Consider the following 24,232-nt stretch of genomic DNA (forward strand, 5'->3'; position numbering starts at 1 on the left):
ACCGGCTCGAGCCCCCACCCAGTGACCTGGGACAATTACATACCACCCCCTGGGTGCCTCTAAGAGGCAATACTTCCCCTCTCGCAAGCACGGAGTCTGAGTGTAACAGAAAATGTTTAATAACATGAGGTAAACGACATCAGCATTAAATTGGAAAAACACCACAAACAGGATTCATAACACAAACCATGAGCAAAAAACCCACCCCAGCAAGTTGGGCTGTGTCTTTTCCCTTGGGTTCTTGAAACCAGCAACCCAAGGATCACCAAAGTCCCAAAAGTCCAACAACCCTCCCAAAGTCTCTGTCCCTGGTCAGTGCAGCCCCGGAGTTCGGCGGGGGGAGGCACGCAGGGTGTTAAGGAGCACCTTACGTGATCCGAGGCTGACGGGGTTCCGCCGCAGCCTTCACCACGAGCCGCTCCACTCCACCAGCTACCCCGTGAGCTGCTCCCGCCGTCCCACGAACTGCTCTGGCAGCTGCTCCACTCTGCTCACCAACCTGTGAGCCGCTCAGCTCTGCTCCACTTCAGCCGGGGCCACTCCCACAAGGCTCCGCTCTGCTCTGCTAGCTGCTCCTCCAGCCGCTCCGCTCCACTCCACTCACCGACCTGTGAGTCGCTCAGCTCCACTCCAATCGTCCCCACAAGGCTCCACTCTGCTAGCTGCTCCACCAGCCGCTTAGCAATATAGCTTCAGGCTCCCCCACTAGTTAACACAGCCTCAGTGATCTCAGCTCGTAATAACTTTAGCTCTTTTGTGAGTTCAGCTCTTAGCAATTTCAGCTCATAGTAGGGGAGCCCCAGTGCTAGTGCACCATTGGCCCAAAGTGAATTCAGCTCAGCAGCCTGTAACTAGACTTCTAATGGAATCAAAGTTAGCTCTGATATTCAACAGTGGAGAGAGGCAGTAGTGCAATTGGTGTTTCAACCCCTCAGACAGGGGGCCATACCATCAGGTACAACCACTGTCCCCATCCTCTCTCTATTCACTAGGTTTTGTAACCCATGCCCCTTGTCAAGCAAGTGCTACTTAGGTAATGGTGAAGGACTCACTCAGTCCTTCTGTCATACAACAGTTTCACTGGCCTTGATTCACAGAATCAGGGTAACAAAACTTTATTCTTCCTGTCCCAATAACAGAGAAAACTGGGGATCCCACACCAGCCAAAGTAACCACTTTGAGTTGCTGTTGTTTCATGCCAGGCGGGTGGGTGTGCCTATGCAAACAAGATCAGCCCCTGGAGTTCTTTTCCACACTCACCATAATTCACCACCAGATGTCAGGGTAGAGCTCATCCTGACTCTGCTTACATCTAAAACAGATTTATTAACTACAGAAAGATTTTAAGTGATTATAAGTGGTAAGCACAAAAGGTCAAAGATAGTTACCAAAGAAAATAAAAGGTAAGCTCATAGTCTAAATCTTAAACCTTATTAGACTAGGCATTGTTTGGCTCAAGCAGTTCTCTCACCCCACTGGATGTTGCTGGTAGGTTATACTCCTAAATACACAGGCTTCCCCTTTAAGCCTGGGACCAGTCTCCTCAGTTCAAGTCTTTGTCTTCTCAGGCCTGGTCTACACTACGGGTTTAGGTCGACTTTAGCAGCGTTAAACCGAATTAAGCCTGGACACGTCCACACGACGAAGCCCTTTCTTTCGACTTAAAGGATCCTTTAAATCGGTTTCTTTACACCACCTTCGACGAGGGGATTAGCGATAAAATCGGCCTTTGCGGGTCGGAATTGGGGTAGTGTGGACGGAATTCGACGTTATTGGCCTCCGGGAGCTATCCCACAGTGCTTCATTGTGACCGCTCTGGACAGCACTCTCAACTCAGATGCACTGACCAGGTAGACAGGAAAAGACCCGCGAATGTTTGAATTTCATTTCCTGTTTGCCCAGCGTGGAGAGCACAGGTGACCATGCAGAGCTCATTAGCACAGGTAACCGTGATGGAGTCCTCCCAGGATCGCAAAAGAGCTCCAGCATGGACCGAACGGGAGGTACGGTATCTGCTCGCCATATGGGGAGATGAAGCAGTGATAGCTGAACTCCGTAGCAGTAAAAGAAATGGAAAAGTACTAGAAAAGGTCTCCAAGGCCATGAAGGACCGAGGCCATAACAGGGACACACAGCAGTGCCGCGTGAAAATTAAGGAGCTACGGCAAGCCTACCACAAAGCCAGAGAAGCAAACGGAAGGTCCGGGGCAGAGCCGCAAACTTGCCACTTCTACGCGGAGCTGCATGCCATTCTAGGGGGTGCAGCCACCACTACCCCAACCGTGTGCTATGACTCCGTCAATGGAGAAACACACAGGGAAGACGGTTCGGGGAACGAGGAAGATGAGGATGGAGGTACTGTAGGTAGCTCACAGCAGCAAGGAAGCGGAGAAACCGGTTTCCCCAACAGCCAGGATATGTTTGTGACCCTGGACCTGGAACCAGTAACCCCCGAACTCACCCAAGACCCTCAGGGCACACAGGAGACCTCTGGTGAGTGTAACTTTGTAACTATTTGTAAACATTACCAAAAAAAAGCAAGCGTGTTTAATGATTACTTTGCCCTGGGAATCGCGGCCAGTACATCTACTGGAAAAGTCTGTTAATGTGTATGGGGATGGAGCGGAAATCCTCCAGGGACATCTCCAGAAAGCTCTCCTGGTTGAAATGGGGTGATTTTATTAAGGGGACATTCAGAGGCACCCGTTCCTGCTCTTCTGACCAGAAATGTTCCCCGCTGTTAACCACGCGGTGGGGGGAGGGGTGAAGTGATCATCCCAGAGAATCGTGTGTGTGTGTGGGGGGGGGGGTTTACTTGTGTTTGTGCCGCATGTTAACCGGGAAACCGCAGCCCCTCCTTTTACATTGCAAACCCATTTTAAATGGCCAACCCAATTCATCCTTGATATGGGAAATGCGCTGCTGTTTGCAACCTTTCCCGCATGTTAAGAAGGTTAAAAAAGCCAAAAGACTGTGGCCTACCATGGCTGCCTGCAAGCCGAAATATGTTGCCTGGGGCACTGCGTGAGTGATCTCTCATACCAAACCGGCAGGCAGAGGAAAAATGCGACCTTGTAATGAAAGAGTGTACCCATTGTTCTCTAAAATGTGTCTTTTTTAACGACCTTTCCCTTCTCCTCCACCAGCTGCAAATGTTTCTCCTTCGCAGAGGCTCGTGAACATTAGAAAGAGAAAACGGAGGATGCGAGACGATATGTTCACGGAGCTGCAGATGTCCTCCCACGCTGATAGAGCACAGCAGAATGCGTGGAGGCAGTCAATGTCGGACATGAGAAAAGCACAATATGAACGAGAGGAGAGGTGACGGGCTGAATGGCGGGATGAACAGAGCAAGTGGCGGGCTGAAGACGATAGGTGGCGTCAGCTTGCAGACAGATGGCAAGAGGCAATGCTCCGTCTGCTGGAGCATCAAACTGATATGCTCGAGCGTATGGTTGAGCTGCAGGAAAGGCAGCAGGAGCAGAGACCGCCGCCACAGCCCCTGTGTAACCAACAGCCCTCCTCCCCAAGTTCCATAGCCTCCTCACCAAGACGCCCAAGAACACGATGGGGGGGCCTCCGTCCACCCAGTCACTCCACCCCAGATGATCGCCCAAGCATCAGAAGGCTGGCCTTCAATAAGACTTAAAGTTTTAAAATGCAGTGTGTCCTTTTCCATCCCTCCTCCCCCACCCATCCCAGGCTACCTTGGCAATTATCCCCCTACTTCTGTGAGGAATTAATAAAGAATGCATGAATGTGAAAAAACAATGACTTTATTGCCTCTGCAAGCGGTGCTCGAATTGGGGAGGGGAGGGTGGGGTGGGGTGGTTGGTTTACAGGGAAGTAGAGTGAACCGGGTCGGGGGGGGGGGGGTTGGAGGGTTCATCAAGGAGAAACAAACAGAAGTTTCACACAGTAGCCTGGCCAGTCACAAAACTCGTTTTCAAAGCTTCTCTGATGTGCACCGCGCCCTGCTGTGCTCCTCTAACCGCCCTGGTGTCTGGCTGCGCGTAATCAGCGGCCAGGCGAGTTGCCTCAACCTCCCACCCCGCCATAAATGTCTCCCCCTTACTCTCACAGATATTGTGGAGTGCACAGCAAGCAGCAATAACAATGGGGATATTCTTTTCGCTGAGGTCTGAGCGAGTCAGTAAGCTGCACCAGCGCGCTTTTAAACGTCCAAATGCACATTCCACCACCATTCGGCACTTGCTCAGCCTATAGTTGAACAGGTCCTGACTACTGTCCAGGCTGCCTGTGTATGGCTTCATGAGCCATGGCATTAAGGGGTAGGCTGGGTCCCCAAGGATCACGATAGGCATTTCAACATCCCCACCGGTTACTTTCTGGTCCGGGAAGAAAGTCCCTTCCTCCAGCTTTCGAAACAGACCAGAGTTCCTGAAGACGCGAGCATCATGTACCTTTCCCGGCCATCCCACGTTGATGTTGGTGAAACGTCCCTTGTGATCCACCAGGGCTTGAAGCAGCATTGAAAAGTACCCCTTGCGGTTTATGTAGTCGGTGGCTTGGTGCTCCGGTGACAAGATAGGGATATGGGTTCCGTCTATGGCCCCGCCACAGTTTGGGAATCCCCAAAACCATCCACTATTGACTGCACGTTGCCCAGAGTCACTACCCTTGCTATCACCAGGTCTTTCATTGCCCTGGCAACTTGCATCACAGCAGCCCCCACCGTAGATTTGCCCACTCCAAATTGATTCCCGACTGACCGGTAGCTGTCTGGCGTTGCAAGCTTCCACAGGGCTATCGCCACTCGCTTCTCAACTGTGAGGGCTGCTCTCATCTTGGTATCCTGGAGTTTCAGGGCAGGGGAAAGCGAGTCACAAAGTTCCATGAAAGTGCCCTTACGCATGCAAAAGTTTCGCAGCCACTGGGAATCGTCCCACACCTGCAGCACGATGTGGTCCCACCAGTCTGTGCGTTCCACGGCATGAACCTGCCCCAGTGACACCATGATTTCCACATTGCTGGGGCCTGTGCCTTGTGAGAGGTCTATGTCCATGTCAATTTCCTCATCACTCTCTTCGCCGCGCTGCAATCGCCTCCTCGGCTGGTCCGGGTTTCGCCTTGGCATGTCCTGGCTCTGCATATACTCCAGGACAATGCGCGTGGTGTTCATAGTGCTCATAATTGCCGCGGTGATCTGAGCGGGCTCCATGATCCCAGTGCTAGCTATGGCGCCTGGTCAGAAAAAAGGTGCGAAACTAGTATCTGACGGACCAGGAGAAGGAGGGAGGGCGGGAGGGAGGGAGGGCCGAGTGACGACATGGCGTACAGGTACAGGTACAGGGAATTAAAATCAAGAAAGGTGGCTGTGCATCAGGGAGAAACACAAACAACTGTCACACAGAATGGTACCCCCAAGGATGAAACTGAAAACCCTGGGCTTAGCAGGCCGTTGAATTCACGGAGGAAGGGGAAGCAAATGAATACAGAACAAATCTATTTTTTACATCTTAAGCTGGCAGCCGACGGTGCAGCATGAGTGATAGCCTCTGCAGTACGAAGACGACGGATACCAGTCATAATATACCATCTTCTACCAAAAAGCAAGGGGCTGCTGCTGTGTAGCAATGCAGCCCCACGTCTGCCAGCCCCACGTCTGCCAGCACCCAGATCGCCCTCAGCCTCTTCTGGGTGCTTAGCAGACAATACTGGGCAATTGGCAGAAAATAGTATACTACGACTGATAGCCATCATCATCGAGACAGTAGCATGTCTGCCCAGGTGCCCATGATTGACAGCCACTGCAGTATGACGACGATGGTTACCAGTCGTAATATACCATCTTCTACCAAAGGGCAAGGGGCTGGTGCAATGCAGCCCTATGGCTGCCAGCCCCACAGCTATTAGTCATGCTACACCGTCTACCGCCAAAAGGCAGTTAGCAGCTGCTTCTGTGTAGCAATGCAGTCCCACGTCTGCCGGCACCCAGAGGACATATGGTGACGGTGAGCTCAGGTGAGCTGAGCGGGCTCCATGCTTGCCGTGGTATGTTGTCTGCACAGGTAACCCAGGTAAAAAGGCGCGAATCTATTATCTGCCGTTGCTGTGACGGAGGGGGAGGGGCCTGACGACATGTACCCAGAACCTCCCGCGACACTGTTTTGCATCATCCGGGCATTGGGATCTCAACCCAGAATTCCAATGGGCGGCGGAGACTGCAGGAACTGTGGGATAGCTGTGGGATAGCTACCCATAGTGCAATGCTCCGGAAGTCGATGCTAGCCTCGGTACTGTGGACGCGGTCCGCCGACTAGAGCACTTAGAGCATTTTATGTGGGGACACACAATCGGCTGTATACAACCGATTTCTATAAAACCGTCTTCTATAAATTCGAGCTAATTTCGTAGTGTAGACATACCCTTAGAGGTTTTTAAGGTCAGGCTTGACAAAGCCCTGGCTGGGATGATTTAGTTGGGAATTGGTCCTGCTTTGAGCAGGGGGTTGGACTAGATGACCTCCTGAGGTCCCTTCCAACCCTGATATTCTATGATTCTATGATTCAGTTACTTACTTATGTCAGCATTTCTTAGCTCCAAGGCCTAAAATACCTAAGCTAAAGTTCTGTAAGCTTCAGCCTACAGGTCTTGCACTTTAGCCTTTCTTACTTAGATATCTAATAAATGGTTCCCTCTAAATATTGATCAATCTTATACTTCTATAATCCTACACTTTAACCCTATTTAACATATGATTATATATCATAGAATAGAATCATAGAATATCAGAGTTGGAAGGGACCTCAAGAGGTCATCTAGTCCAACCCCCTGCTCAAAGCAGGACCAATTCCCAGCTAAATCTTCCCAGCCAGGGCTTCGTCAAGCCGGGCCTTAAAAACCTCCAAGGAAGGAGACTCCACCACCTCCCTAGGTAACGCATTCCAGTGTTTCACCACCCTGCTAGTGAAATAGTTTTTCCTGATATCCAACCTGGACCTCCCCCACTGCAACTTGAGACCATTGCTCCTTGTTCTGTCGTCTGCCACCACTGAGAACAGCCGAGCTCCATCCTCTTTGGAACCCCCCTTCAGGTAGTTGAAGGCTGCTATCAAATCCCCCCTCATTCTTCTCTTCTGGAGACTAAACAATCCCAGTTCCCTCAGCCTCTCCTCATAAGTCATGTGCTCCAGACCCCTAATCATTTTTGTTGCCCTCCGCTGGACTCTTTCCAATTTTTCCACATCCTTCTTGTAGTGTGGGGCCCAAAACTGGACACAGTATTCCAGATGAGGCCTCACCAATGTCGAATAAAGAGGAACGATCATGTTCCTTGATCTGCTGGCAATGCCCCTACTTATACAGCCCAAAATGCCGTTAGCCTTCTTGGCAACAAGAGCACACTGTTGACTCATATCCAGCTTCTCGTCCACTTCTGCAGAACTGCTACCTAGCCATTCGGTCCCTAGTCTGTAGCAGTGCATGGGATTCTTCCGTCCTAAGTGCAGGACTCTGCACTTGTCCTTGTTGAACCTCATCAGGTTTTTTTTGGCCCAATCCTCTAATTTGTCTAGGTCCTTCTGTATCCGATCCCTACCCTCTAGTGTATCTACCACGCCTCCTAGTTTAGTGTCATCTGCAAACTTGCTGAGAGTGCAGTCCACACCATCCTCCAGATCATTAATAAAGATATTAAACAAAACCGGCCCCAGGACCGACCCTTGGGGCACTCCGCTTGAAACCGGCTGCCAACTAGACATGGAGCCATTGATCACTACCCGTTGAGCCCGACGATCTAGCCAGCTTTCTATCCACCTTACAGTCCATTCATCCAGCCCATACTTCTTTAACTTGGCGGCAAGAATACTGTGGGAGATCGTATCAAAAGCTTTGCTAAAGTCAAGGAATAGCACATCCACTGCTTTCCCCTCATAAACAGAGCCAGTTATCTCATCATAGAAGGCAATTAGGTTAGTCAGGCACGACTTCCCCTTCGTGAATCCATGCTGACTGTTCCTGATCACTTTCCTCTCCTCTAAATGTTTCATAATTGATTCCTTGAGGACCTGCTCCATGATTTTTCCAGGGACTGAGGTGAGGCTGACTGGCCTGTAGTTCCCTGGATCCTCCTTCTTCCCTTTTTTAAAGATGGGCACTACATTAGCCTTTTTCCAGTCATCTGGGACCTCCCCCGATCACCATGAGTTTTCAAAAATAATGGCTAATGGCTCTGCAATCTCACCCGCCATCTCCTTTAGCACCCTCGGATGCAGCGCATCCGGCCCCATGGACTTGTGCACGTCCAGTTTTTCTAAATAGTCCCGAACCACTTCTTTCTCCACAGAGGGTTGGTCACCTTCTCCCCATGCTGTACTGCCCAGTGCAGCAATCGGAGAGCTGACCTTGTGCGTGAAAACAGAGGCAAAAAAATCATTGAGTACATTAGCTTTTTCCACATCCTCGGTCACTAGGTTGCCTCCCTCATTCAGTAAGGGGCCCACACTTTCCTTGATTTTCTTCTTGTTGCTAACATACCTGAAGAAACCCTTCTTGTTACTCTTAACATCTCTTGCTAACTGCAACTCCAAGTGTGATTTGGCCTTCCTGATTTCACTCCTGCACGCCTGAGCAATATTTTTATACTCCTCCCTGGTCATTTGTCCAATCTTCCACTTCTTGTAAGCTTCTTTTTTGCGTTTAAGATCAGCAAGGATTTCACTGTTTAGCCAAGCTGGTCGCCTGCCATATTTACTATTCTTTCTACACATCGGGATGGTTTGTTCCTGCAACCTCAATAAGGATTCTTTAAAATACAGCCAGCTCTCCTGGACACCTCTGCCCTTCATGTTATTCTCCCAGGGGATCCTGCCCATCTGTTCCCTGAGGGAGTCAAAGTCTGCTTTTCTGAAGTCCAGGGTCCTTATTCTGCTGCTCTCCTTTCTTCCTTTTGTCAGGATCCTGAACTCGACCATCTCATGGTCACTGCCTCCCAGGTTCCCATCCACTTTTGCTTCCCCTACTAGTTCTTCCCTGTTTGTGAGTAGCAGGTCAAGAAAAGCTTTGCCCCTAGTTGGTTCCTCCAGCACTTGCACCAGGAAATTGTCCCCTACACTTTCCAAAAATTTCCTGGATTGCCTGTGCACCGCTGTATTGCTCTCCCAGCAGATATCAGGGTGATTAAAGTCTCCCATGAGAACCAGGGCCTGCGATCTAGCAACTTCTGCTAGTTGCCAGAAGAAAGCCTCGTCCACATCATCCCCCTGGTCTGGTGGTCTATAGCAAACTCCAACCACGACATCACCCTTGTTGCTCACACTTCTCAACTTTATCCAGAGACTCTCAGGTTTTTCTGCAGTTTCATACCGGAGCTCTGAGCAGTCATACTCCTCTCTTACATACAACGCAACTCCCCCACCTTTTCTGCCCTGCCTGTCCTTCCTGAACAGTTTATATCCATCCATGACAGTACTCCAGTCATGTGAGTTATCCCACCAAGTCTCTGTTATTCCAATCACATCATAGTTCCCTGACTGTGCCAGGACTTCCAGTTCTCCCTGCTTGTTTCCCAGGCTTCTAGCATTTGTGTATAGGCACTTAAGATAACTCATCGATCGTCCCTCTTTCTCAGCATGAGACAGGAGTCCTCCCCTCTTGCGCTCTCCTGCTTGTGCTTCCTCCCAGGATCCCATTTCCCCACTTACATCAGGGCTTTGGTCTCCTTCCCCCGGTGAACCTAGTTTAAAGCCCTCCTCACTAGGTTAGCCATCCTGCTGGCGAAGATGCTCTTCCCTCTCTTCGTTAGGTGGAGCCCGTCTCTGCCTATCACTCCTTCTTCTTGGAACACCATCCCATGGTCGAAGAATCCAAAGCCTTCTCTCCGACACCACCTGCGTAGCCATTCGTTGACTTCCACGATTCGACGGTATGACATAACATGTTAGTTAATTATAATATCACACAATAAAGTTACAATAAACTAAAATCATTGGCTACATCTTTGAGACAACTTCTGACTGGTATGGCCTGGTCCCCTCCTGCCAGGACAAAGCTGTTCACACCAGTCCAGCTACAGCTGTGAACTAATAGACTGGACCAGTTGCAAAGCTGACTGAGCTTGGCACTGATTGGACAGACAGAAGAAGACAGACAGAAACAAACAGAGAGTGTTGAATGGGCTGAAATGAGACATAAAGGAAGGGAGCAGCAGTATTCTCAAACTGGCATCCTAGAAGTTGCTGAGGACCCAGGAGTTCTGAGCCGATGGTCTGAGGTCCTCTCTGGACCCTTGCTATGGTCTTTCTGGTTCCTAGGTTTTCCACCTATGGACTGGGTGTAGGGGAAAAGCTCCCCAAAGTCTAGAGGCAAATGGCTTGCACAAGCCATAAATGAGTTCTGGTGTTTGTAGCCTTTGGCAAAGGGCTCCCCAAAGAAATGTCCAAAAGGGACAGCCATCACCATCCCATCCCAGGGTCCAATCAGAGATGGTTTCTGGTCCCTCTTGATACAGATCTGCTAATGCACTTCCCTGGCAATCACTAAGCTTATCCTGGCCTCGGGAATCTCAAACTATGGCTATTCCAGTCCAAACAAAGTCCATTGACAAAACCTTTTGGATTCTGCTCTCTCCTTGTTCCAATTGTATGTTTACACAGCAATGTGGTTATGAGTCCAAATGACTGTGATGGGGGCACTCTCCTCCTGAGTGCCTCCTAGAGGCTGGGAGTGGTGCTGCAATATTTTTCCCCACTACTGGCACCCCCTGTTGGGCTGCTGACCTTGATAGGCAGATCTTCAGTGGCTCAGCCCTCCAGCCAAGTCACACAGTTGTTATGGACCCTGTCTGGGGTAGCAAAGAATTCACCAAACTGTCTGCCTCCACCAAGATCTTCAGCCCAATCCCTGGGCCCTTTAAATCTAGCCCTCTGCTTGGGCTTCTAAAGTAGTGTTGCCTTCTTCTCAGGGCTCAGGCCACTTTGCGAGTGGCTGGGAGGGGGGGGATGCGGGCCACTCATGGCTCCAGGTCCAACCCCAGGGACACTATAAAGAGCAGACATGGACTCTTCCTTCAATCAGCTCCTGCTGCTTCCCTGGGTGTCTTCCCACCTGGCCCTTCACCACCCACCGTGACCTCAGGGTTACAGTTCTCAGGCCCTCTTGCTCCCAGGACCAGAAAATGCATCCAGTTGAGCTCCTGTAGTGGCAGCGGAGCCAACCCCAACCACCCACCCACCCCAGCTCCACCCTTCCCCCTATGGCCCCAGGTGGGGACAAACAGGCCTACCCATCCAGCCTCTTTGGTCCCAGACAGGAACTGACTGGCCCACCCAACCATGGCTTGTCCCCTCTGACTCCACCCTGCCGAGCCAGGGACCAGACCTGGGTCAGAGTCAGCCCAGCCCACAGACTGAGCTGCTAAGGCCCTGCAGTTCCTTTTATCTGAGCCTGCTGGGCTCTGATTGGCTGCTTCCAGGAGGTCTGTCTAGGCTGGTCTGGAGGACCCCCTTCTGCTGCTCACTCGGGGGGGGGGGGGAGTAGTAGAGCCACAGGGCCTCCAGCAGGGCCCACAAGGCTGTGTGCGCCCTGTCACAGTGACCCCGCACCACTCAATATAGAACAGAGAATCAGCAGTGAGCCAGAAAGAAGAATCTCAGACTGTACAGGCACGAACGCCAGGCCTGGCTGCATGCAACAAGCTCTGGGGAAATGTGCTCAGAGACAGAGCAGCTCAGCTGGATCCATGGAAGGTGAAGGCAATTGTAGAATTGGGAAGACCAGGAGCCCTCCAGGGACTCTGACCATGTTAATGTAGCTAAGGAAATTCACTTCCCGCTGTGCACGCGGGCAGCTCAGAGGAGCCCTGGGCACAGCACGCTGCCTCGCTGCTGTATCTTTGGTGCATTAACACAACAAAAGAGGCTAGCACTGCCTCTGCGGATCGCCTACAATTCACAGTTGAAGGGAAAGTTCCCCACCACCACCCCAAGAAGGAATATGACGGTGTGGGGCTGCCCCGGGGGGCGCAGTGGGACGGTGGTGGGTTGTGCTGTGGGAGAGGCAGCACTTTCCCTCTGCACTGCCTGGGCTGGGAAACAGGTTTGGTTTGGGATTTGCAGTGACTCCGCTCCAGGACAGATTTGGATTCTAGCCTTGGCTCTGCCAGAAATTGCCTGTGGACCCTCCGTGAACCATCTGAAATACTACTGGGACCACACGCTCCTTAACTTGTATTGGCCAAGCTCATTGCACAGCCCAGGGCTTCTCGCATCCCTCCATCTCCCCACGTGCCACCTTCCTAGCCCCCTCTATCACAGGGATGCCGTGCAGCTCCCTCATACCAGGGGCTCTGTGAGCCCCTCCATCCCCCTTCCCCCCATGCCAGGGGCTCTGTGTGCCCCCATCCCCCTTCCCCCCCATGCCAGAGGCTCTGTGTGCCCCCATCCCCCTTCCCCCCCCATGCCAGAGGCTCTGTGTGTCCCCCATTCCCCTTCCCCCCATGCCAGGGGTTCTGTGAGCCCCTCCATCCCCCTTACCCCCATGCCAAAGATTCTGTGTGCCCTCCAGTCCCCTTTCCCCCATGCCAGGGGCTCTGTGTGCCTCCCCATTCTCACCTTCCACCAATGCCAGGGACTCTGTGTGCCCCGCATTCTCACCTTCCCCCCATGCCAGGGTCTCTGTGTGCCCCTCTTCCCCCCCTTACCAGGGTTCCCCACACCGGGATCTGTGTGGACTCCTCTATTCTCCCCTCCCTCCATTCCAGGATTCCCCATTCCCACTCCTCCACAGGGATCTGTAACGACAAGCCTGTGGGTCGGCAGCAGAGTTTGAACACGGGACTTTCAGATCCACACGCCATGAGCTTTGGCAGTGGGTGACACATTCTTGGCTAGACCCAGGGGTGAAAGTAAGATAAAATACTTACCAGTACAGGGGCCCAGCTCTGGGCCCCCGGAAGGAGCAGGGTTTTGGGCGGAGGGGGTGGGGCTGGGATCAGCCTCCCCCAGCCAGCCCTTCCACGTTGCCCGGCCCATACCGCCTAGGGCTCTGGTGGTGATTTAAAGGGCCCGGGGTTCCGGCCGCTGCCACGGTAGCAGTGGCAGCTGGGAGCCCCGGGCCCTTTTAAATTGCCAGGCCCCGGGGCAGCTGCCCCTTTTGCCCTCCCCCGCCCCCCCGCCAGCAGCACTGGGGGGGGGGCGGTAAAAGGGGCAGCGATGTTAAAGCGCTGCCATGGCAGCATTTTAACGTGGGCTATGTACAGGCCGGTACCAGCAGCCACTTCTTACCAGTATGCCGTACTGGCCCATACCGGCCCACTTTCACCTCTGGCTAGATAGCAAAAGCACACATTTCTAAAAAGATTAAAAATCAACATGAAATAGTTTAGCTCAGTTTGACTTTTTCATTTCAATTTACTTTTATATTGTATTGTATTTGTGACGGTGTACCCCACAAGGCTTTATGGAAATATTCTTATGAATGTATATATAATATAACTGGAATATGTTTATGCTACATATGTCATGTAACATCTCTCTGTAATCTATTAGTCCTATTTGTATGCATGTATCATTTTTGTATTTGAAGTTATGAATATTGGCTGGGCAGTGGCTTGATTTTTAAGTAGCCTTTGTAAAGCATTTGGTCAGCTTCTTGAGAAAGGAATGTGCAAATTAAGTGCCCAATCAAGAAGCACTTAAGAGACAGCTAATCTTGAGAGGCTCCAATCCACATTAGAAGTCTACATGAGGACGTTCAAGGCAGCAGGTAAGCAGTGACTTGCCCATGTGACTCCAAAACTCCATCTTGGAGCTGGACTTTGCATAGGGGAAAGGAGGGGGTCTCCACCCAGAAAAGAAAGTCTACTTAAACCCCTGGGAGACCCCTCCATTTGGTCTTCAGCTGGCTAAAGAGAGAGCCTCTCCACCTCCAAGGATACCTGAAAGAAACTGGAACAAAGGACAGTAACTACAGGGGTGATTGCTGGACCCAGATTAGAAGGAGACTAGTCTGTAAAAGGAAGCTTACTGGAACTGGTGAAGTTTTATCTGTATTCAGTTTTCTTAGACATAGACTTGTGTGTTCTATTTTATTTTACTTAGTAATTCACTTTGTTCTGTCTATTACTACTTGGAACCACTTAAATACTACTTTCTGTATTTAGTAAAATCACTTTTTACTTATTAATAAACCCAGAGTATGTATTAATACCTGGGGGGGGGGCAAACAGCTGTGCATATCTCTCTATCAGTGTTATAGAGGGCGAACAATTTATGAGTTTACCCCATATAAGCTTTATACAGGGTAAAACGGATTTATTTGGGGTTTGGACCCCATTGGGAGTTGGGCATCTGAGCGTTAAAAACAGGAACACTTCTTAAGTTGCTTTCAGCTAAGTCTACAGCAGTGGGACGCGTGGTTCAGACCCTGGGTCTGTGCTGGTGTGTCTGGCTCAACAAGACAGGGTGCTGGGGTCCGAGGCTGGCAGGGCAAGCAGGGGCAGAAATAGTCTTGGCACATCAGTTGGCAGTTCCCAAGGGAGGTTCTATGACCCAACCTGTCACAGTATTATTAATAGATTATTCATTATTTTGATATTATATTATTGTAACCCTTCTGACAGTCAGTAGTGGCAGCAAAAAGGGCTGGGTTCAGTATCTAGGGGTTCCTTTTCAACAATTCAACACAAAACTGGCTTGAGCCCCCACCCAGTGATCTGGGACTATTACACACCACCCCCTGGGCACCTCTAAGAGGCAATACTTCCCCTCTCGCAAACAGAGTCTGAGAGTAGCAAAGAAACTTTTAATAAAAGGAGGGAAGTAACTCAGCATTGATTTGGGAAAACACCTCAACTGGGGTTCATAAACATAAACCATGAGCATAATACCCACCCCCCAAGTAAGTTGGGCAGTGTCCTTTTCCCCTCAGGTTCTTAAGTCCAGCAACCAAAAGTCCCTTTAACATGTCCGTCCCTCCTCTGCACCCCACTCACAGTTGCTATCCTTGGTCAGTGCAGACTCAGAGTTCAGAGATGCATCTGCGGAGTTCACCGCCCACTCTGGCACCTTACTCACTCTGCTGCCCAGGCACTTTATCGCAGCTGCTCTTTGCCGGCCGCCCTGCCTGCCGATCAGCAGTCTGCTCCTCTTCGGCAGCTGCCCTGCTTGCCAATTGGTGTCCACATATCTATTCCAGTGACATCATCATAGGACCTAATCACATCAGCCATACCATCAGGGGCTCGTTCACCTGCACATCTACCAATGTGATATATGCCATCATGTGCCAGCAATGCCCCTCTGCCATGTACATTGGCCAAACCGGACAGTCTCTACGCAAAAGAATTAATGGACACAAATCTGACATCAGGAATCAAAATACTCAAAAACCAGTGGGAGAACACTTTAACCTGTCTGGTCATTCAGTGACAGACCTGCGGGTGGCTATATTACAACAGAAAAACTTCAAAAACAGACTCCAACGAGAAACTGCTGAGCTAGAATTGATATGCAAACTAGACACAATCAACTCCGGTTTGAATAAGGACTGGGAATGGTTGAGCCATTACAAACATTGAATCTATCTCCCCTTGTAAGTATTCTCACACTTGTTATCTAACTGTCTGTCTGTACTGGGCTAGCTTGATTATCACTTCAAAAGTTTTTTTTCTCTTAATTAATTGGCCTCTCAGAGGTGGTAAGACAACTCCCACCTGTTTATGCTCTCTGTATGTGTGTATATATATCTCCTCAATATATGTTCCATTCTATATGCATCCGAAGAAGTGGGCTGTAGTCCACGAAAGCTTATGCTCTAATAAATTTGTTAGTCTCTAAGGTGCCACAAGTCCTCCTGTTCTTCTTTTTGTCCTTTTGATGTCCGCTCAGTACATCTGACTGGACATTGTCAGGTCCCCTTTCGACCGGACTTTCTGGTTGTAAAGCGGGCACCTGGCAACCAAAGAAACAGCGTGGATAACTGTTCAGATCCCCCTTTAGCCACCTGCACAAGGCCTGGCGCCACGAGCCCCTGCCCACCTGTTCTCTCCCAGTCTGGGCACTAACAGGTGTTAGAAGAGGTCTGACCACAGCACCTGTGTCGCTGGGCCCTGCAGGTCAACAATAACCACACGCACAGCTCAGCTGAAAGAGTCATTTACTGGGGCTAGCAGGGCGCCAAGCCCCTGGGACAATGGCACAGTCTCTTAGAACACAGATGACCACAACATTCCAAACTCAGCCCTAGGCAGCCCAGTGGAGAGGCAGCAGGGTAATCGTGGGGCTCCTTGGGCCTAGTACCTAGAATGCCCCCCAGCCCACCCAGCAGCAATGGAGACACTGACGTACACAGGCTGGGAAACGTCTCCAGCGACTGTGCTAACCCAGGAACGTATCAGGCTGGACACACGGAGCTGGTCTGCTCTGGCAGGCTCTGCTTATGGTGACCATGAAGGCCCCTGGCACTCCCAGCACTGCCGTGCTCCAAGCACATCACAGACTCTGGCTGGGCACAATCTGGGCACAAACTGATTGGGACTCGGGTGCTTGAATCCCTTGGGCACCGTTCACAAAGCAGTTCTTCCCAGGTCCTGCCTCCCAACTCCTCGGGAGGCAAGTGCTGCCATCAGCATCTCACCGGAGGGAAGGGTGAGTGCTCAAAAGCTAAACACAGGTGTGCCTCAGGGTGGCTGCCCCTCGAGGGAGATGACCACAGCCTGTGACACGGCCATTTCCAGGGGAGAGGAGCCATGTGACTAACCTGGTTAGAGGGGTTAGAGACGGGGGGGCATGGGCAGTGGCAGGGAGCCAGGCAGAGCTGCAGCAGCGAACAGCCCCCTCAGGAAGGAGGGCTGATCGCAGTCGGAAATGGCGCAAAGATGCTGCAGAGGGTGTGCTGCAGGGACCCTGAGAGACATGGGGAGGCTGGGGGGCCAGCAAAGGGCTTTGCCTGCAGACCCGGTGGAGCCATGGGGCGCTGGACAAGGCAGGTAGAGAGGTCTGCTCATAGGCTAAGCTGGGGGGGGGGGCTCTTTGAATCCTTTGGCATTTTAAGGCCATAAACAAGACCCAAAAAGGGCTGTTTGTAATTGGACTCATGAAAGGCTTTTGGGGAGCTATTTAGAATCCAAGAGGGGAAACTGAGACAGGGCACTGCATAGCCACCCCTGGCCCCAAGGGGGTGCTCGGGGGTGGCTGGCCCTGTTACAGGGTGAGCACCCTCGTACATCTGGCCCATGTGATTCCCCAAGGTCCCAGTGGGAGTTGGGGTCAGAGCTGGAGATGGACGAGAGACACTCCCTGGTCCCAGGTCCATGTGCAGATCTCCGGAGCGCACCTGCCTCTTTCCCATCGCAGGCCGAACAGGTCGATTACATTACCACAGTGATACAGACAATTCCTTGCTTTGCGCCCCCACCCATTTTCTGGCCCCACTAGCCAAGCAGCATTGGGCCTTCAGTACATTGGGAGCAGGCTGGGTTTAATGACAACATAATCCTTGGTCTCGTAGCTCAGGGTTCTCCAGTCAAGGACGAGGTGAGGCAGGACCCCATTGCTCATGGCAAGGCTAACTTCATCCGGGGAGAGCAGAGTGTCCCACATGTACACATCTGTGATTTCTCCAACAAACGACTGATTAATGTCGAACCCACCCCCCGGGGTGTCCTGCTCCTGCCCCAGGACAAGCACACCCTGGTTGCTGACAGAGTAGCCTTTCTTCAGCCCCTTCCTGGGTAAGGGGCTCCCGTTCACCCAGAGCTCGGCTATGCCGGTGGCGGACTCCCAGCTGGCACAGACATGCACCCACCCAGTGCTTGTGTCTGTTCTTTCTGGGACTTTGAAGGTGACGAGTTCCCCTCCGACGTACAGTCTGAGCTCCCCGGGCTTGGGTTTGAAGAGGAGGAAGTCGTTGTCCATGGCCTTGGTGGCGTAGGAGAAGAGGCTGTAGGGCCGGGTCAGGTCGCCCCCGAATCTCAGACACACACTGACGTTCCGCAGCGGCTGCTCCAGCCTCGGCTTCAGGAGGACGTGGGCAGTTGCAGACGCCTTAGGGAACACGAACACTTTGCCGTGTAGATCTGCCAGGGAGACACAGGCGGCCAGTGAGGCTGGGTTGTGTGCCAGCATCACAACCTGGCTCTTGCCCTGACCTGCCCCATCACTGCCCCAGGGCTGGGCAAGCAGGAGGCCTGGCTGCCCTGCCAGCCCCGCAGGAAGTGGGCTAGCGACTCAGGAGCAGAGCGCTCCCCACCAAGCCCAGCACAGAGCTGGGGGGGTTGGGGCATGGGGTGGACCCCAGAAGGTGATTCAGGCAGGGGGATGGAGGTACTGTGGTGGGGATTTGGGGGGGGTGCTGGGTACAGTTTGGTTGGGGAGTGCTGGGGATGATTCGGGCAGGGGGTGCAGCTGGGGGGGAGGAATAGCTCAGTGGTTTGAACATTGGCCTGCTAAACTCAGGGTTGTGAGTTCAATCCTTGAGGGGCCATTTAGGGATCTGGGGCAAAAATCTGTCTGGGGATTGGTCCTGCTTTGAGCAGAGGGTTGGACTAAATGACCTCCTGAGGTCCCTTCCAACCCTGATATTCTATGATTCTATGAGGGGGTGCAGAGTGCGGGAGGGCGGTTCAGGCAGGGGGTGCACAAACAGCCACTGGGTCCTGCCCCCTGATGGCTGCCTGCTGGGGGAGGGGGCCATCAGTGAGTGCATCCCTGCTCATCTGCATGGTGCTTGTGGATCCCCTGGTGAAACATGCCCTGTGAGGGGTGATGCTGTTTGCTCCCTGAAAGGGAGCTGCTCCTTATGTCCCTGGGTGCTCGGGAGCAAGAAATTTCAGCCTCTCATACATGTGGTGCCAGAGCTCCAGAGGCGCAATGAGTTACGTCACCAGAGCTCTGCTGATTTGCACCAATTGAGGAGCTGGTCCTGGGCCTGCTGAGGCTGGAGGGAACCTGGGCCAGGTTCACAGACAGGAGGCTCAGTCCTGGCCGGCGAGGGACAGGCTGGGCTGACAGAGAGCGAGCTTCCCTCTCACGCTGTGCCCAGAGATGGGACCCTGATCTCGGTACCTGCTGCCCTTCCAGTCTGGGCTGCCCCCCAGCCCTGGCCTGCAGAAAAACTGATATTCCCACCCCTGGACATTCACACCCCTTCCCAGCCACGCACACGCTCACATCTGCCCAGGGCGACCGGCCACAATCCACAGGCCCCTGCTTTTGCTCTGCAAAGGGCCCTATACACAGCTCTGCCGATGCCCCTCAATCCCGACCCGCAGCCCCCTGCTATCCCAGCCCTGGCCTCCTCCCACCCACAGCTCTGCCCAGGCACCTCTGTCTCAGGCTGTGCAGTAGATCTGGCAATGAGACTTAGTTCTGGGAGGTGGGTGCTTTGGCCGATGCCCCATGGAGCCCTGTCCTCCTCCAACCTCCTTTCTCCCTCCCTTGTTTTCCTCTCTCCCCTGTTTCTCTGCAGCTCTCAGTGCCAGGAGCTGCTGAGCCAAGAACCTAGGAATTCTGTCACTGCAGAGACAGCTCATAACTTCCCCCAGCACCCAGGCCCACTGCAGCAGAGGGGCTTGAGTGAGTGAGGGTCCCAGCACCCAGCCCGGCTCGTCCCCTCCCCACACACTCGACAAGCAAGCCAGGAAGAGGGTTTGGAAGCATCCTCCATAGAATCATAGACCCATGGGGTTAGAAGGGACCACCAGGGTCATCTAGTCTAACCCCTGCCAAGGTGCAGGATTTGTTGTGGCTAAACCATCCAAGACAGATGGCTCCAGCCTCCTTTTGAAAACCTCCAGTGAAGGAGCTTCCACGTCCTCCCTATCTGCTCCATTGTCCTTCTGTTCTTACCGTTAGGAAGTTTTTTATCTAAATCTGCTATGCTGTAGTTTGAACCCTTTGCCTCTTGTCCTGCCCTCTGTGGCAAGAGAGAACAACTTTTCTCCGTCTTTTTTATGGCAGCCTTTCAAGTAGTTGAAGACAGCTATCATACTCCCCCTTAATCTCCTCTTTTCCAAACTAAACATACCCAGTTCCTTCAGCCTTTTGCTCTACCCCTACCTGTCTGGGCGACGGCTCCTGAGAAGCCAGTGAGGACGAGGAGCCAAAACTGCAGCTTCTCCATGTTCTTCACCTGCAGAGCGACCCAGAGGGGCAGGAACGCGGAGAAGGGAGGTGGGAGGTCTTGGACTGCTCTGCCCTGAAACCTGCCCCCAGGCAATGCCAGTCCCCAAATGCATGGACCAGAGGGACCAGCCCCAATTTATATCCCTAGTGGTGACGGCAGCAGAATCTATGTGTAAACAATATTCCAGTATTTGCAGGTCGGGTGCAGTCAGAGTTGCAGATGCAGGGGGTGGATCTGGGAGGTTGTGGGGCTGGCGATCGTTGGCAGTTACTCATTAGAGCTGCACACAGGGCACCAGCCGCACTTTCAACAGCTTCTCCCGAGAAGGGACAGGCTGTTCCCGTTGTGGGGGGGGAGGGCAGGAGGGAGGAAAGGGCTCGGCCAGCCACATGCAGCCATGCAGGGCGTCTGGCACAGCCGTGGCTGCAGTGCTGGCCCCGGGGCCAGAGCTCTCACAGCTGCTGGCAAAGCATCCAGCCACAGCACCCTCCAGCCTACCGTGGCTATGGGATGGTCTCCAGGACAGCAGCTTTTGAGGGGGATGGAGGGGAGGCTCAGCCCACAGGGAACCCCACCCGCCGTAATAGAGCCAGGTCAGGTAAAGGGGCGATGGGCTGCTCACATGCTCTCTGTGTCCATCACCCCCACAGCACCATGGCCCTGCCCAGCACGGCTCCTTGTTACACTATGTGCTGGGTACAGGCGCAGCAGGGCCCTCGTCCAGGGTCAGAAACACCCTCTCCCCACAACCCCACCAGACTTGTCTGCTGGGTGCCAGGAGACTGCAGTGGCTTCTAACCCATCAGCCGCTTCCCTGGCTGATGCATTCTGGGAAGCAGCAGTTCCGGGTCCCAGGGCTGGCGTGTGATGTCATGCCCCTGGCAGGTGACATCAGTGCTGGAGGGAGGGTCTGTGCTGGTGCTGACGGGGTGTTCACAGCAGTACCAAGGAGCGGTCGGGCCAGGTGCTGGGGGGCTTGGCTGGAGCTCCCTGGCTGGCTCTGTCAGGAGATGGGTGGAAGCGGATCTCACCCAGCTCAACCCTGCTATTCTCAAGGGCTGTGGCGCAAAGTGAGCACTAGTCTCCATGGCAGGAGGCAGCGGCCCTGGGAGGGGCTTTGCCTGCACCTGTTGGGACATCGGGGCATCAGTGTCTCGGGGACCCGGCGCTGGGCTCTGGTTCTGCTGTGTCCAGGCAGCTCTCAGCGCGGAGATGAACGTGCCCCTGGCTCAGGCTGCCGCCCTGCTTTGGCAGCGGGAATGGGAAAGGCCGGGGTGGGGCAGGATTGCAGGGCTTCACTGTGAGCTACTACGGCCAGTGGCCGGTTGGGCCCAGCTCTCTGTGCGGTGACGAGTGCAGCAGTGGAGGGGTAGTGGCATGGGGTTAGTGCAGCAGAGGGATCAGTGCATTAGCTGTGCTGAGGGCCCATCCCCAGCCATCTCCCCATCCTCCTGGGGAGCTCGCAGCCTCCACATGGGAGACTCCTGTCCTTTCCCAGCAGACCGTTCCCTCCATCCCCTTGCTGGTTTTGGAGTCCTTCCGGCAGAAGCCCGGGCAGGTTTTCGCACTTCATTGGACTCGATAGTGACACAGAGATGGGGGGCCTCCGGAGAAGCCCATCAGGCACAAACGGGCCCAGACAAGGGCCAAAGTTTTCAGAAGCGACGAGTGATTTGGGGCCCCTGGAAGGGCCAGCTCTTGGCAGCAGATTGCTCAGCCCCCTCTGGAGCTGGGCCCTTCCAGATGTCCCAAAAAACGAGACACCCAAAATCCCAAGTAACTTGTAAAAGCATCTCCCCTGCTCCCAGCGTCCAGGGCTCAGCAGCTGGGTGGCTCCCTCCATCTCTCAGGGCCCTCCTACTGCTCCCCATGCCAGGTTCCTGGGTGCTGGCTGCCCGTGGGCTCTGTCAGCCCCTAGCCTGGAGCTGATAACTCAGGGCTGTCCTGTCCGGCCTGGGGCTGGGGAGCCTCTCCTTGTGCAGCTGCCCCATCTGCTCAGGCAACCACACATAGTGCCACACGTTCACCTCCGCTATCTCCCCCACAAACTCCTGATCGGCATCCAATGAGCCCCCGGAGGAGTCCTGGTCCTTCCCCAGGATGATCACTGGCTCAGCCCTCAGCAGCACCCTTCCTGCCTAAGTCTGGCTTGTTCACTACCCCTGCACCAGCCCCGTGGGCAAGTCCCAGGTCAGACAGCTGGATTCCCACTGGGCGCTGCAGCTGTTCAATGGGACATTGAACGTCAGGGGCTCCCTGCCCATGTACATCTGATACTTGGTGGGGCTCTCCCAGCAGAGCAGGAGCTCATCATTGTGTCCCTGGTGGCATAGGAGAAGAGCCCGTAGGGCTGGGTCAGCTGGCTGAAGGATCTCAGGCACATGGTGAAGCTCTGCTGCAGCCTTAGCGACAGGATGGCACATGCATCGTTGGATCCCTTGGGGAACACACAGACCTTTCCGTTTAGGTGCGGAGGGAAGCCCAATCAGGCACTGGCTGAGCTCAGATAGTCTTGGGAGTTTCCTCCCCAACCCCAGTAAGGACGGCAGCACCCCCCTCCCTGCACTGCATGGCAGCAGGGTCCACCTGTGACATACCAGGGCACAGTCCAGACCAATGGGAGACTGCGTGACCCCTGCCTGCAAGGCTATGCTTTGCTGAAGCAGCTCCCACCTGGGCCACTCTCAAACAGCCGTCCAGCATGCAAGCCACAGCCTTAGTATCTGTGACTGCAGCCTGCCAGCCACATTTGGGTTACATGCTGGCGCTCACCAGCCTGGGTTATACTGCAGGGTGACCCCAACACATCCCCTGTCTCAGATATCCCCCAGAAATGTACGTCCTGTGTTGCTCTCTGGACAGTTCAAATATATTAAGTCCATTATTCCTGAAAGGGCAGAATATGCAAGTTTATCATCTCAAATAGTTGTTCAGACACTTCAATTTAAACACACTGGAGTCGATAAAACAGTAAAACAAGCATATTAACTACGAGAGAGATTTTAAGTGAGTACAAGTCATGAGGCATAGAAGTCAGAAATGGTTACAAGAAAAATAAAGACAAGACGTTCACTAATGCCTAACCTAACCACTCCATCAAATTCAGGCAACGTTTCTCTCCACATGCTTTCAGCAGTCGTACTGACCAAACCCTGTAGATCAGGACCCCTGCCCCAGAGTCCAACTAATGCTTTCTTTGTCATTTCAGGTGCAGTGATTGCAATGGGCAGGGAGAGACAGGGGGGTCTCCTGGGTTGTTTGTCTCTCCTTTTTATAGTTTCAGTCCCTCTCTTGAAAAACATTTCCAGCTGGGCACTAGGAGACAAAGAGTTGATGTGACAGGATGTTCCCGGCTGGCTTCTCCTCACCTGTTCATTTCCCTCCCTGCTTGATAAATCTGTTTAGTGCTTAAATGCTCAAGCACTCATTCCTTTGTGTAGGACAGGCCTGTTTGCCGACTTCTGCCTGAGCAGGGCTGTGGAGTTTGGAACATGGGTTAATAACACCAGACAGGGGAATCTTATCACTAAGACTGAGAGTCTGTCACAGAGGTCGTAGAATCTAGACTGTTCTCAGTGGTACCTGATGACAGAACAAGGAGTAATGGTCTCAAGTTGCAGTGAGTGAGGTTTAGTTTGGATATATATTAGTGTAAGCAGAGTCAGGATGAGCTCTACCCTGACACCTGGTGGTGAATTATGGCGAGTGTGGAAAAGAACTCCAGGGGCTGATCTTGTTTGCATAGGCACACCCACTCGCCTGGCATGAAACAATGGCAACTGAAAGTGGTTACTTTGGCTGGTGTGGGATCCCCAGTTTTCTCTGTTGTTGGGGTAGGAAGAATAAAGTTTTGTTACCCTGATTCTGTGAATCAAGGCCAGTGGAACTGTTGTATGACAGAAGGACTGAGTGAGTCCTTCACCATTACCTAAGTAGCACTTGCTTGACAAGGGGTATGGGTTACAAAACCAGGATGGGAACAGGTATTTGTACTTGATGGCCTAGTCCTGGTCCACCTGGGTGTGAAGCACTAATTGTACTACTCCCTCTCTCCATGGTTGAATATCAGAACTAACTTTGACTCTATTAGGAGTCTAGTTACAGACTGCGGAGCTGAATTCACTTTGGGCCAATGGTGTACTAGCAG

The 24,232-nt window shown here is 52.8% G+C and overlaps 2 protein-coding genes across 2 annotated transcripts; one reads left to right on the forward strand and one right to left on the reverse strand.

Annotated features, from left to right (window-relative positions):
* The first annotated feature begins 1,922 nt into the window (after window positions 1-1,922).
* LOC135976813 (myb/SANT-like DNA-binding domain-containing protein 2) lies at window positions 1,923-3,325 on the forward strand. Its single transcript, XM_065574427.1, has 2 exons — window positions 1,923-2,493; window positions 3,147-3,325. Exons 1-2 carry the CDS (start codon window positions 1,923-1,925, stop codon window positions 3,323-3,325), a joined length of 750 nt encoding a protein of 249 aa, XP_065430499.1.
* Window positions 3,326-16,099: 12,774 nt separating this feature from the next.
* LOC101950845 (serum amyloid P-component-like) lies at window positions 16,100-20,211 on the reverse strand. Its single transcript, XM_024111673.3, has 2 exons — window positions 20,019-20,211; window positions 16,100-18,037 (listed from the first exon to the last, which is right to left on the reverse strand). Exons 1-2 carry the CDS (start codon window positions 20,080-20,082, stop codon window positions 17,415-17,417), a joined length of 687 nt encoding a protein of 228 aa, XP_023967441.1. The 5' UTR covers window positions 20,083-20,211; the 3' UTR covers window positions 16,100-17,414.
* Between the last annotated feature and the right edge of the window lie 4,021 nt (window positions 20,212-24,232).

This window comes from Chrysemys picta, chromosome 20 (assembly GCF_011386835.1).
Source record: "Chrysemys picta bellii isolate R12L10 chromosome 20, ASM1138683v2, whole genome shotgun sequence".
In the NCBI taxonomy this organism is placed as follows: domain Eukaryota; kingdom Metazoa; phylum Chordata; order Testudines; family Emydidae; genus Chrysemys; species Chrysemys picta.

What these genes read in the sequence shown, in the direction of transcription:
- LOC101950845 (XM_024111673.3), bottom strand. Translation starts at nt 20,082, where the DNA reads ATGGAGAAGCTGCAGTTTTGGCTCCTCGTCCTCACTGGCTTCTCAGGA. An exon ending in AGGAGCCGTCGCCCAGACAG is followed by an intron (nt 18,038 to 20,018) that starts GTAGGGGTAGAG and finishes TCTCCCTGGCAG; the next exon opens with ATCTACACGGCAAAGTGTTC.
- LOC135976813 (XM_065574427.1), top strand. Translation starts at nt 1,923, where the DNA reads ATGCAGAGCTCATTAGCACAGGTAACCGTGATGGAGTCCTCCCAGGAT. An exon ending in GGGCACACAGGAGACCTCTG is followed by an intron (nt 2,494 to 3,146) that starts GTGAGTGTAACT and finishes CTCCTCCACCAG; the next exon opens with CTGCAAATGTTTCTCCTTCG.